The 12,992-nt window shown below is 34.6% G+C and overlaps 1 protein-coding gene across 1 annotated transcript; it reads left to right on the plus strand.

Moving 5' to 3' along the window:
• The first annotated feature begins 1,146 nt into the window (after nt 1-1,146).
• Nucleotides 1,147-12,468, plus strand: LOC133199543 (extracellular serine/threonine protein kinase FAM20C-like). Its single transcript, XM_061335358.1, has 8 exons — nt 1,147-1,923; nt 4,871-4,995; nt 6,608-6,686; nt 8,832-8,924; nt 9,236-9,348; nt 9,439-9,729; nt 10,537-10,618; nt 10,705-12,468. The coding sequence occupies exons 1-8, from the start codon at nt 1,454-1,456 to the stop codon at nt 10,988-10,990; spliced, it is 1,539 nt and encodes a 512-aa protein (XP_061191342.1). The 5' UTR covers nt 1,147-1,453; the 3' UTR covers nt 10,991-12,468.
• Nucleotides 12,469-12,992: the final 524 nt, after the last annotated feature.

Consider the following 12,992-nt stretch of genomic DNA (forward strand, 5'->3'; position numbering starts at 1 on the left):
GGTAACTATTAAATCACTCATGAACGAATAACTGTAATGTATCCTTTACCTGAAATCCACGAGAAAGAAAGAGCAAATCTTACGCATCATTACCTCATCCCGGACTGACGAATAACTTCAGTATCTTGATACTTATTATAGATACAGTTTATGTGGTACATTTTACAGAAAGACCAACATCCATATTTGTTCCTATTACCGGGTAGCTATCGTCAATAACAGCTGTATTTTAATAAATACTGACTAGATCAGGGTGGACTCTGAAAACAAACTGCATTTAAGAGGACTGGGTTGTCATGACTTTTTAAACCAGCTCTGTATAAAACTTTAACTTGAACATATGGGGGTTTATTTCTTCACTAGATAATAGTTTATGGCTAAAAAAAAAAAAATCATATTTCGTATTTATAGGTGGACCTGTTGGGTCATTTGTTGACCATGCAGCCTTCAAAGTAAAAGATTAAGGACTTTAGAATAGATTATCACAAAAAATGTGTCTGAAAGGAAATTATTTTAGAATTTCGGACGTTTGAGACTATTGACGATGGATAAATTGTACTAAAACTGTTTTACACAGGATAAAGTGATGATAAACGAGAAGAAACAACACAGAATTATAATGCACATCTGATGTTATGTTTCCTCTTGGAGGCGTATGGTTGTGTCGGGGCACAAACTATATAAAGCTAGCTTGACTTTTTCTCTGTACAAGCGATAGGGACGGTGTCCTTTGTACGTGCATGTTGTGACCGACCCCGGGGCGATGTAATATACTTATTGTTTACACTCTGTACATAACATACATTACGTGGCATAGTTATTGTTGTCCGCGCAAACAAAGTCCTCGTGTTACTGTCATGAGTATGGACACCAATACTTGGAGGATTATAATACTCTGTTTCCACTGGAAACTGTGAGAAATCCTGAATTACATATGATATTGTTTCGTATTGATCTCGATAGAGGAAAACATTCTTTATAGAATATTTGACGGTTATGACAGATATTTATGTACAGTTTACCTTCGAAGCCACGGCGTATGCATTCGTCACTTTGGTAGATTCAATCGACCGCAAATATATAGAACAGCATGAGTTAAATAGCGCGTGTTGAAGTGCAGAGATTCTGAAGGTTTAACTTTTATCGTTTCTGAAAATTGGATTAATGTCTCTATCTACTTGCCGTAATTTACCTGTGTGTTTTATTCTGTGGTCGAATATTTTTTAAACTTTTTATAACTGACTGGATTTACGAGAAGCTTAGAAATAATTAGCAAAACAGAAGTTGAGGCAGTTTATAAGTTGAACGCCTTACTGGGAGGGCGTGCTGTAGTGGTAGTTGAGTGACAGGCAGAGGTATGTCATCAGTAGCGGGCTCTGTGTAACAGAAGCATGGTCCCTGTCTTTAAGGGTGCTACTGCTATCAAGTGAGACGGGGATTGGTCACCTTTACTATGAAGTTAAAGCACCGTGTGCTGGGTTCTATCGTAGGACTTTCATTTCTTTTAACCTGTATCTACTTACTACAAACTTTGCCAAAAATCATAGAGTACTCTAAACCGTCCTATCATGTCAGGAAACTAATTCCTAGAATTGTGGATACGGACGCTCATTTCTCGGCTCTGAGGAAAAGGTTAAACAAGAGTAATTACACGAGTGATGAATTCAGTCCGGAGGCTGTGGAAGGGGAGAGAGGGCAGTCCAGGGGATTGGAAGACGGGAAACCCCACGAGGAAATTCCCGTCAAGTTTACGGACGAAGATGTGGACTCTATGCTACAGAAGTTAGGGAGGACACATCCTAAGATGTTTGATATGGATGAATTACGTGTGACTCCATACGACACTGTACTGTGGAACATTAAGAAACGAAGTCATAAAAAAGGGATTTATTTACCTGGATATGCTGATCAGAAGGATGCCGGGTAAGGTCTGCTGTCGGGGTAGATTTATCAATTGTTGATGTTTCTAGTTTTGTTTATTTAGCAATTTTGTTTGTGGCTATGCCGGTGAGTTTTGGAATGGCATAGCTACAGCACTACTTGTACCCAAGGTCAGGCTTAGGTTTGTTTATCCTTTGGGAGAGGAACCTATATAGACTTACACATTGACTTGTGGGTATCAATTAATTGCAGTCTTCTTTCCCCCCTAAAATAAATAAGTTCAATGCCCAACTGATTCTATCGGTTTTCTTACAGATTAGGTAATGAGATTAGTTCATGTTCCATTCATTAAAGCTTGGTGAGGACCCTTATCCATTATGTCTGAAACCTGTCATTCAGTTCCTCGCCTTGTGACATCGATCTTATTCAGACACTCTCCAACCTTTATCCAATTTGTCGACTTCAATTTTATCCTTCCCTTTTCGTCACCTTTTTTGTTCTTTGTGTAAAGTTTTTAAATTTTCAGGTACAGACTCAATATCTCCGAAGTTCTTTTGAAGTTCGATACATCAGCATAAATGGTTTTTAAAAATAAATTTTGAGTTTGAAGTATTGACGTATTATTATCTGCAAGAATTTTATGTTTGTATACCACAAACGAGCCTTAATTAAAGTCGATACGAAATGGGCAATAGTTTTCCATCGATTTGAAGAGTCCACAAAGTGCAAGCAATAATATAGAAAAGAAGAGAGTGATTAAAACCACACAATAGAATTATATATTTATTCCCGTGAAAATGATTCGTAATAAGCCATTATCAAACCGACAAGATGAATTTCATGCCATGGTATTATTGGAATCGATGATGATGGGTTTTCGGCTGATGGATGTAAATAAGCTTGCTGGAACACTTCACGCCCCAACCGTCCTTCTGTTACAAGTGTTAAAGTCTCTAATCGCGCGAAGACATGGAAAACCTTTTCGATGTAAGGAAGCAGGACTCTTACATTTTATTGTCAGGGTTTTATGTAAACATTTTTACAAGTGGTAGCTTATTAATTATTTATTAACCTTTTTATGCAAGACATCCAGAAGTTTGATTTGCAGAACCTTAAGAAAGCCACCATATACACACTACAGGATCATTTCAACCGAAACAAATGTTCTACCGAAACACCAACTCATATATTTATGACACGTTAGCAAATTACATTTGAAATATCACAGAATGTCATTATGTAAATTTTTATTTAACACAATTCCGGTTGAACATTTTAACGTTTTTGTGGATTGTTGTTGCTAAATGCGTCACAAAGAATGTCTATATATACATATTTGATTGGATTTTTTTAATTGTTCAATTATGCTAATATTTTCTTTATGTTCACTGAAAGCATCAGACGATGGATATTTTTTTTACAAGATGGATTTTTATTTAATTGTATCGAAAATAAAATTAAATTGAATCTATACAAGTGAGAGATTGGAATATATAACTAAAATATTCAGTCAATATTCTTGGGAAAAAAAACATGTTCCTAAACCGTCTGAGATTTGTGAAGGAGTAACATCTCATTAACATTTGTATAAATTATACATTGTTCTAATTCACAAGCATAATCGCCAATACCACCTTGTACATATGTTACTAATTCTTGTGCTAGAATTGACACTTAAGAAAGACGTCACTGTCCTCTAATGCTGGCCCCAGGCTGTCCGTCAGTCGCCATTTGTCTTTCTGTGTCGCTCTCACCCGACAAACGATGAGGGATGACAACGGTAATTGTTTAACATCCCAGTGTTAATAATTTCAGACTTCTTTTTTTGTATAAAGTTAATTTCATTCTTTGATTTGAAAGAAAAGCGTTTTGGGCATACCTAAGTCGCTCTTCTTTAATTGCATTTTACACAGAAAAATAAAATAAATGCACATTAATTTTTTAGAACTTGTGCCCAATCCATTTGTAATTATAAATTACAGTAATATATGTTCAAACTAAAAAAAAATACAATGTATATGTATATTATTCTGCAAGAAAAAGAAAAAAAAAGAAGAAAAGAATCGTGTTCAGTGGACATAATATTGGTCATTATTATTTTTTTTTCTTTTGCAAGGTACCCCTTCATCTAAAATTTGTAGATCATATCTGTATTTACCATTTTTACACATAAAGTGAAACTTTTACGCCGATTTCCTGATTTGGTGGCATAGATTACGTAGACTGAAAAAAATATATCGAATCCATACAGAATGTGATATTTTACCTAGCACCACATAAATGAGACATTTTGTACTGTATATATCTGATGATTCGTCATTGACCCCCACCTCCGTGGGTCAGCAGTAGCTGTTAGAACTATGTTTTAAATATGATGAGAAAATGTACATAAATCTATTAATGCGAAAAGGATCTGAAAGTTAACAAATTCATTAGTTCTCGACAATTTTTCTGCATATTCACTTAGTCTATACCTAATTTTTCTTTCCAAACAAACAGATTTAATTTGTAACAGTTTCCCCTTTGCGACCAGAAATACATTTGCTATGCCATAATTTGAATTTTTAAGATGTAAATTATGGTCTGTTCAAAACGGAATTCTTTGACTTTTTGTAAGTTGACCAGGGTTAAGGGCTTCGATTTCGTTTTTTGGCCTTGGAGATGCGATTGTAGCACCATTTTTCTGCTTTAAATAGTCAAATTTCTTGTTACACTAACTGCATAGCTTTTAGTACGTTTTTACAAGGTGCCTAATATTTGTTCCTTCAACAATTTAGACATTGCTTAATAAAACAGCGACGCAAAGTTTTTTCGTCACATCACTTTATTCATAGTAAACAAGATACCGAGTAAGAAACTTTTTTTTTTTTTACTCCGATAAACCACTCTGACCTAAATAGTGTTTTGAAAATAAAAGTAAGTTAGCACACGTTTAGTCTTCAGTAGATGGTACGAACATCTTCAGTAGATGGTATGATCTTTTTTTCAGGGGTGGATCCGATAACTGGGAGAAATTTCAAAGGGGAATCAATCAGTATTATATGTATGACCCCGATGACCCCGCCATTGACGGTTTGTTGACGGACATGGAAAGGGAAACCGTTATTGATGTTGGTATGTATTATGACTTTGCTAATCGAGTACTTAAAAAAATCTTATTTCATAATCTATTTTTAGAAAATGACTGCAAAAACACATATTGAATTATTCATAGCCTGCACACATTATTTCAGCATGAAGGAAACTCAACAAATATTTCATTAACTTACAATATGCAAGCATAAAATCATAAATAATTCTAATAACTGTCTAAATATATATTTAACTTGCAATATGTTACATTAATAAAACACAAAAGTGACATAAAATGTAGAGTAGTAAAATTCAATCGCTAGACGTTCAACTCATTTATTTGCAGAAGCGATGCTAAAAATAATCATTTACATTGAATACCGAAAGAAAAATAAAATTATAATAATCTGAATATATGTAGCCGACTATTTTGTGTAGAAATCCATGGAAAACGAAATATGTAGTCCATCACTGATTAAAATTGTTTACAAATAAGGCCGTGGTAAATTATATATATGTTTAACGACCCTTGGTTTTTCTGAATGGTACCCTCTAATCCGACTAAAAAACAAACTCATTTCTGAAACCTCATTCAATAAAAAGCAAAATTTTGACTAAGCCTAATAAGTGAGAAAGAAAGTTGTTTGTGTTGTTATTCTTTAAATATGACTAAAAGATAAAGTAAATAGTTGTCTAAAATTTACAGAAAATGCCCGGAAAAAAAGTTGAAAAATTGACAAACTTTCGTTTGATTTTATACTGGATCTTTATGAAAAAGCTATCCTCCCAGGAACGTAAAACAAAGAATTCATTTTCTGTGGCCCAAATGTAACTTAGTTCCTATATTTTAGAAATTCCATTTCATTCAATCTTCCATAGTTACAAGTATTTCTCAAAGTACCCTTGCTTGAAAATGAAATATACTTTCCTAGAGATCTTTTTTTTTGAACATGTGCTTAAATGAATATAAAATATATATATTAGTAAGTAAACTTGAAATACTGTGTGTAATAACAATATAAAGTTACAACGGATACTACCATACTAATGATTAGTTGATTATGAGTGAACTAGATTGGTATGTCTCTATTTACAGTAACTATGAATTTGAATATAAATGAATTTCCCCAACGTCATATATGTAAAAGGTGAAGATCAAGAAAACTGATCAATCTTATAAATACAGTAGACAAAACAAATCGTGAACAGGGTAAAAACAGGTCCCTGGAAACACCAGAGGTGGGATCAGGTGCCTAAGAGGAGTAAGTATCCCCCACACCCGTGGTGAGCCCTGTGTATAGCCAGATCAAGTAGACGGAATACGCCGTAGTCAAATTTAGCATAAAAGCAATGCCCTAACAAATGGTATGAAACATGTCTGACAAAATACGACCCAACTATAGGTTGTATTTATAAACAATCATTATAACGACCGTAGAAGTTGCGAAAAACTGACTTTAAACAGGGTTGATGAATCCATGTTAATATCAACTTATTTGTCAGTAGCTTGCCCCGGTTTAAAAACTATTATTCACTATTATAATAACTATTACTACAAAATGAACAGACGAATATAGAACTTACGTAAGACATGAATGCTACCGTTTTCAAATTCCTTCAATAGAACTGCAAACATGTGCGCTCTTTGTTACAGAGCAAAAAGATGGCGGCACACAGCTCAAATTGATCATCACCTTCGAGGACGAGGGGCAGGCATTATTCAAACCAATGAGGTATGTATATAATGTTACCAATATCATCCAATTACATGTCAATCAACTGGAATGAAATGAAACATCGTTATTTTTGGTACAGGATATGATATAAATGTGCTAGTATCCATTTTCGGAGTGGTGTCTTCAGATTCAGATTGCTTTTTTTCCCAGCATGTCCCGTTAAATGTTTCAATTTGTTTACCTAAGCCAAAGGCACAGTTGAGCTATTCTCAGCCAAAGGCACAATACGCTATTCTCATCTAAATTTAGTCTGTCTGTGCCTACCTTTGTAAAGTACCTGTAAAGTTTTCATATTTCTGTCCTTTCATCAAGGAAATGGCTAGTTTTAACCACAAATCATCTTGAGAAGAAGGGATGCAAGTTTTTGTTTTTTTTTTTGTTTCTGTTTTTGTTTGTTTGTTGTTGTTTTTTTTTTTGTTTGTTTGTTTTGTTTTTTTTTCTTCAATAAAGGGCAATGCCCCCTTTCAAGGGTTTGAATCAAATAATAGTAAAAATGTAATTATATCGTTCAAAAAAAGTTTTACCACTGGATCAGGAAAACAAGCTTATAATTAAGTAAGCTTCCTTAAATAGTTTAGGCTTGTAAGTTCAACTTTGTACACATCATGACCTTTTGGGCTAAGGCGGGCCTACAAATAGGGGCTTAAACTTAGGTATCCGATCCATAAAAGGACATAATTTTCTAACCTTAAGTATCCATCTATACCTTAAGTCATGATATAGGTGTATGGTGGGCCTACAAATAGGGGGTTAAACTTAAGACATGATATAGGAACGATCTTCTCAAGAACAACAGAGTTATAGTTAATCAAAGTATTAAATATAGCCCTATGTAGTGTTCTGTTTATGCCCCCGGGGTATGATGGGGCTACAATAAGGTGTTGACTTATACGTAGGGATAATAGGTTAAAATCTTTACTGATTTCAAGAGTAAAAGGGTAACAAATTATCACATTGATATGCAACGGTCCACTGTAATATATATATTTTTAAGTTCAATATGAATTAGTTTAAATATAAAGAATCATCATTTATCTGTAAACATGTATATATTCATTATGCATGAAGTTAAAACGGACTCAGGTGAGCGTTAAGATCCTAGGGTTTCATAATTTTATATGCTGTCATACAATGTTCTTTTCTTTAAAAAAATGTCAGTCGACTGCAACAAAATAATAGTTCAAGTTTTGTGAAAAGGACAGGTGTGCAGGATGAACAACTTTGTATTGCAAATGATTCAATGTTGTTGATATAATTTTTGGTTTGAAATTTTAATATTCAAGCTATTATCAGCGAACCGTTCCAATATTGCCTGAGAATCAGCGAGTGATGATATTCAGCTTTGAAATAATCCAAGCTTACAGATACACTGCAGAGTTAATTAAATGTGGTAACCGCAACATTTCATGTGCTTGATGCACCGAGGGGTTGATTGAATCACATTCCTCCAAGATGCATGTTAAATTATTACCTAATTATTCCGATTTCTCAAGCACAACACAAGCAATACAGGAATTATTCATCATTTATCGGTTACTTGTTACCCCCCCCCCCACCCCACCCCCTTCAAAAAATTACATTTTATACATTTATATCTAAGAGCATATTGAGGCTTTGTTATGCACTCTAAAAATTCTGTCTTTGCAAAAGGACTTTCAGAAAAAACATCAATGAATGAACAGAAAAAACAAACTATACATGTAGCACCTAACAAAAAGGCGAGATAGTCTGCATTGGAAAAAACATATGAAGAAATGGACATCTAATTATCTGTGATGGCGTAATGCATTTGTACAGAGTCTGTATATGTATTTGTACAGAGTCTGTATATGACGCTACAACGTGTAAAACTAAAGGTTTGAAAAAAGTTTGAACGGAAGTAAATGATTTATCACAATGCCTACGCTAATTATACAATGTAGACACCGGCTTAATCAGCTGTACAAATTAACCTTATATGGTTAATTCTAAGTTGACGACATGCAGCTTTGAAATGCATATAGACAACACTTAATTATGGAAGAAAAGTCGTGTTGATTGATTTCCTCTACAAGACTAACTTTTATTGAAACGTTAATGAAGTAGTAGTTCCAGTTTTCTTTTATTTAGGTACTATTCCTATGATCACTTTATCCTTTTCAGGTTTCCTCGGGAAGTTGAAACTTTGCCAAATCACTTTTACTTTAGTGACTATGAGCGCCATTACGCGGAAATAGGGGCCTTCCACTTAGACAGGTCGGTAATTACCTTCTATTTCACAATGACAATGACATATAACGGAATTTTATTAATAAATGCCAATTTCTGTGATGCATTCTTAACACAAGATAGAAGTTATGGATATAGAATTACTTCACAAATTGGTTATCACTTAATATTACAAAGAAGCATCATTTTATATCTGATACACTGTAATGTAATACTCCAGTACGTTCTCAATTGTAAGGCAATGTAAAATGAAATCGGCAACAATATTTCAGAGCCTAACTTTTTAAAGAAATGGAACAGAAAAGGTAACGATTAACAAACCTCTTTCTCCTTTTTAGAGTACTGGCTTTCTACAGAGTTCCACCCGTGGCGGGAAGAAGATTTAACATGACATCAGAGATCAAAAGACTAGCAGATCGAAAACTCGCCAAAACTTTCTTCATTTCACCTGGTAAATGCCATTATATAAAGAACACTCCCGAATCTCCTCCAAATGTCTGAAGACTATTCAGTAGGGGTTGTCTTTCTTTTTTAATTTCAGCCAACAATGTTTGCTTCCATGGCTCGTGCTCTTACTATTGTGATTCTGGTCATGCGATCTGTGGTAACCCCGACACGGTAGAAGCGTCCCTAGCAGCTTTCTTACCCCCAGAAAAAATAGCCAGGAGAAAGACATGGAGGAACCCATGGAAAAGATCATACAGCAAACATCGCAAAGCATACTGGGAAGTATATGATGACCTTTGTGACAAGGTTAGAACTAAGCCCCCTTACAACAACGAACGAAGACTACAGGATCTCATAGACATGCATATATTTGACTTTTTAACAGGTAAGTTGACGGCCGAGATGATAGATAAACTATACATTGTTTTTATTTTTTTTTGGCAATACTTTGGATTTTACACCCTCGGCCATAAAGTATCAAATCAATATCTGTCACTTTGTGTCTATATCGTGGTGACGTTACAGCTCGTTTATTCTACTACAAAGTGAAGTTAAGAAGTTGTAGCCTATGACATTTCCGTTAGGTTTTGTTTTAGCATCGTCAGATGACGTTCGTCCTCAGCATGTACAATTCCGGGGGTAATTAATATAAGCCCTGTCAACAGCTGTACTCAGCTACTTCCGGTGTAGGAAGAATGGTTTCCTGAAATTATGCATCGATTTTGTGTTATTCATAAAACACCGAATTCTATTTCCATATTAATTAAAGTCTTGTCTTCTTAACAACCAGTCCCAAGGACATTTCTTCTCCATCTATAGTCGTTCATCAGATTATCTTTCATTATTTAATATGATCAGTATACATAACCAATATATATCAAGAGTGCATATAAGATAATTCTCAATATATCAGGGGTACCTGAAAGTAATCTGCTTCTGAACAGTCTGTTTGACCATCAGATAGATTGATGTACTTAGACTTTAGTAGAATTAATATTTTCCCTATTAAGATCTAGTATATACTATGTCTAGTACATTGTGTATAGTGATATTCAATATGATTGATCATTCTTTTGGAAGCCAAAGGTATGTTGCTTTTATACAGACATTAATGGTCAAAGGCCCCTTAAGATTCTCGCAGAGCTTCTACCACAAAGGATTTCACATCAGATTTTTTTGTTTTATGTTGCAGGAAATCTTGATCGTCACCATTACGAAACGTTCAGAGATTTCGGAAACGTTACATTCCACATGCACTTAGACAATGGTCGAGCGTAAGTAGAAACATCGCCTTATAATATGTACTTCCCTGTTTATTTGTTTACTTTCAGTGATGGATATTTTTATTTGTGCACTTCAGGTTTGGTAAGTCAAAGAAAGACGACCTCTCTATTCTGGCTCCATTAACTCAGTGCTGCGTAATAAGGTTTTCTACGTTCATCAAGCTGTCCAAATTTTACGTAGGTCCAGAGAGACTGAGTAACTCACTAAGGAAATCTCTCAAAAAGGACAGCGTACGACCTATCCTATTGGAGCCACATTTGATAGCACTGGACAGACGAGTTGTAATTATTCTTAAAGAAATTGCCAAATGTCTGGAAAAAGGACTAGAAGTCAGTGAAGTTATAGTCGACGACTTTTTCTAGAATTGTTACAAACCTTATTAAGGTATTAAAATCTTCAGTAGATTCAAAGGAAAAGTGCTGAAGGATTCCGAGGACCTGATTCTTCATACGGGAACTAAGGGCCAGTGCTGGCCACGCAATTAACCCAGGAATAGTGCTTCAGTTTTCTACAAAACGTATGCTTCGTGACAGACTATTCTTATAAATCATTAATACTTCTTACATGTTAATTGAGGTCGTCTTTGTAGTGCAAGATTTAGCTCACCGAGTTTACATCTCTACCAGCGGTGAATCATCTTAAAAATTGATGTTATATTTGCTTTTATATATGGATAACCCTTGTATAAAGGCTTCAACTTTTGTATATTCTAATGAAATTACATCATGCTGTTATTGACCCCTCCCACCCCCCACCCCCCCCCCCCACCCCCAAAAAAAAGACGATATAGATACAGGTTATTGTCGGATGTTGTATAGCACTTGTTTACATTTCCATGCCATAAATAAGAAAAATACGAAATTTTACACATATGCAGATATGAAGAAAGCATATGAAGAGTATTTTTGCATTTTTATTTATCATATGTATTTGTTTACATGGAGGTATTTTAATTAGAGGATATCTGTCTTTACTTCATGTGGTGCTGACATCGTTAATTATTCAAGCTGGTTATACTGTACCTCTTAACGATTTTTAACCCTGAGTCTATATAATATTAAACCTGACTGGTATTTTGTGAACCAACTTGAGGATCTAGTGAACTGGTTAGGGATTTATTGAACAACCTGTCTAGATCAAGTGAACATGACTGGAGATCGTGAATCTGATTCTAGGATCTAGCGAACCTGACGTGGTAGCTATTGAACCTGACTTGCTGTTCAAAGTACTTGGTCATCTAGTCTAAGAATGTTTAAATTCTGTAGTCTTATTTTCTACACAAACTAAGTAAATGAAAGAAAAGTATTAAGGTAAAAGAGTTTCTAACTTTTTCATTTGTTTATAAAATCTAGATTAATGTTATTCAGCTGATTTAGAAAAGTAAAAATGATTTTACTTACCCTCGACGGGTTTCAAAGTGATTTACTCATGTGATACCATAACGTTGTTTTAAAAATGTTTCATTAATGAAACAGTGGGCAGTGGAAGAGTTAGACCAGATCAAAAGAATACAAATATTATACCACAGTATGACAACCAAGCGTAGTGAAATGAAGGCTTGTTTGAATTTCCTATTTTTTTTAATCAACAGTCATTGACAATGTCTGCGAACCTACATTCCTGATAGAGTTAGTCGTCTAAGTGACATTCCACGCCAAATGAGGCCTTACATTATCATATCATAGAGAGAATCATTGCATGTGTGCCCTGTTATTAAGAATGTTTGGGATGAAATCTATAATGTTTGTTGGTGCAATAATTTATTGGAGTTGTATTGTCTCTTCTGTATGTATATGATTGTTACTGAGTAATGCACATGAATAAAATGGTTTGAAAGCTATATATGACTTGTATTTATCTAAATAATGGAACAGCAGAAATGAAATGAAAATAGTCCGTCTTATTACGGAGGCTTGTTGGATTTATTCCTGCTATCATTTATGTCCTTATAAAAGTAATTTTACGGGGGGGGGGGGATTAGGGCCCCTAAGTCATTTATTGTGAAAAATGAAAAAAAAAGTTGAGCTCCAAAAAATTAGAATCACAGAAAATGAGGTCCGCTTCAAGAGATTATCAATTTTCCTTCTGTGTTGCACATAAAGGACAAGGGATTTCTACTGCTTCCTGTTTTGGGATCAATTTTACCTTGTGTTGTACTGTCTTTGTTTCTTTCAGTTACTTAATTATGAGTACTTAAAAAAACGGGCTTCATATTTTAGCGGCTTTGGCGCGGACAACAATGCGCTAATTCATGAATACCGTAAAAAATCATTTCTAAATACAAAATATGACGCGGACGTGTGTAGCGCTAATTCATGATTACGCCAACCACTCAATACCCAGTGATTGCGCTAAATTTTGAAT

This window comes from Saccostrea echinata, unplaced genomic scaffold, assembly GCF_033153115.1.
Source record: "Saccostrea echinata isolate AGI-Se365-2 ecotype Australia unplaced genomic scaffold, CSIRO_AGI_Sech_v1 ptg000034l, whole genome shotgun sequence".
Taxonomy (NCBI): Eukaryota; Metazoa; Mollusca; class Bivalvia; order Ostreida; family Ostreidae; genus Saccostrea; species Saccostrea echinata.

What these genes read in the sequence shown, in the direction of transcription:
- LOC133199543 (XM_061335358.1), top strand. Translation starts at nt 1,454, where the DNA reads ATGAAGTTAAAGCACCGTGTGCTGGGTTCTATCGTAGGACTTTCATTT. An exon ending in GCTGATCAGAAGGATGCCGG is followed by an intron (nt 1,924 to 4,870) that starts GTAAGGTCTGCT and finishes TCTTTTTTTCAG; the next exon opens with GGGTGGATCCGATAACTGGG. An exon ending in CACTTAGACAATGGTCGAGC is followed by an intron (nt 10,619 to 10,704) that starts GTAAGTAGAAAC and finishes TGTGCACTTCAG; the next exon opens with GTTTGGTAAGTCAAAGAAAG.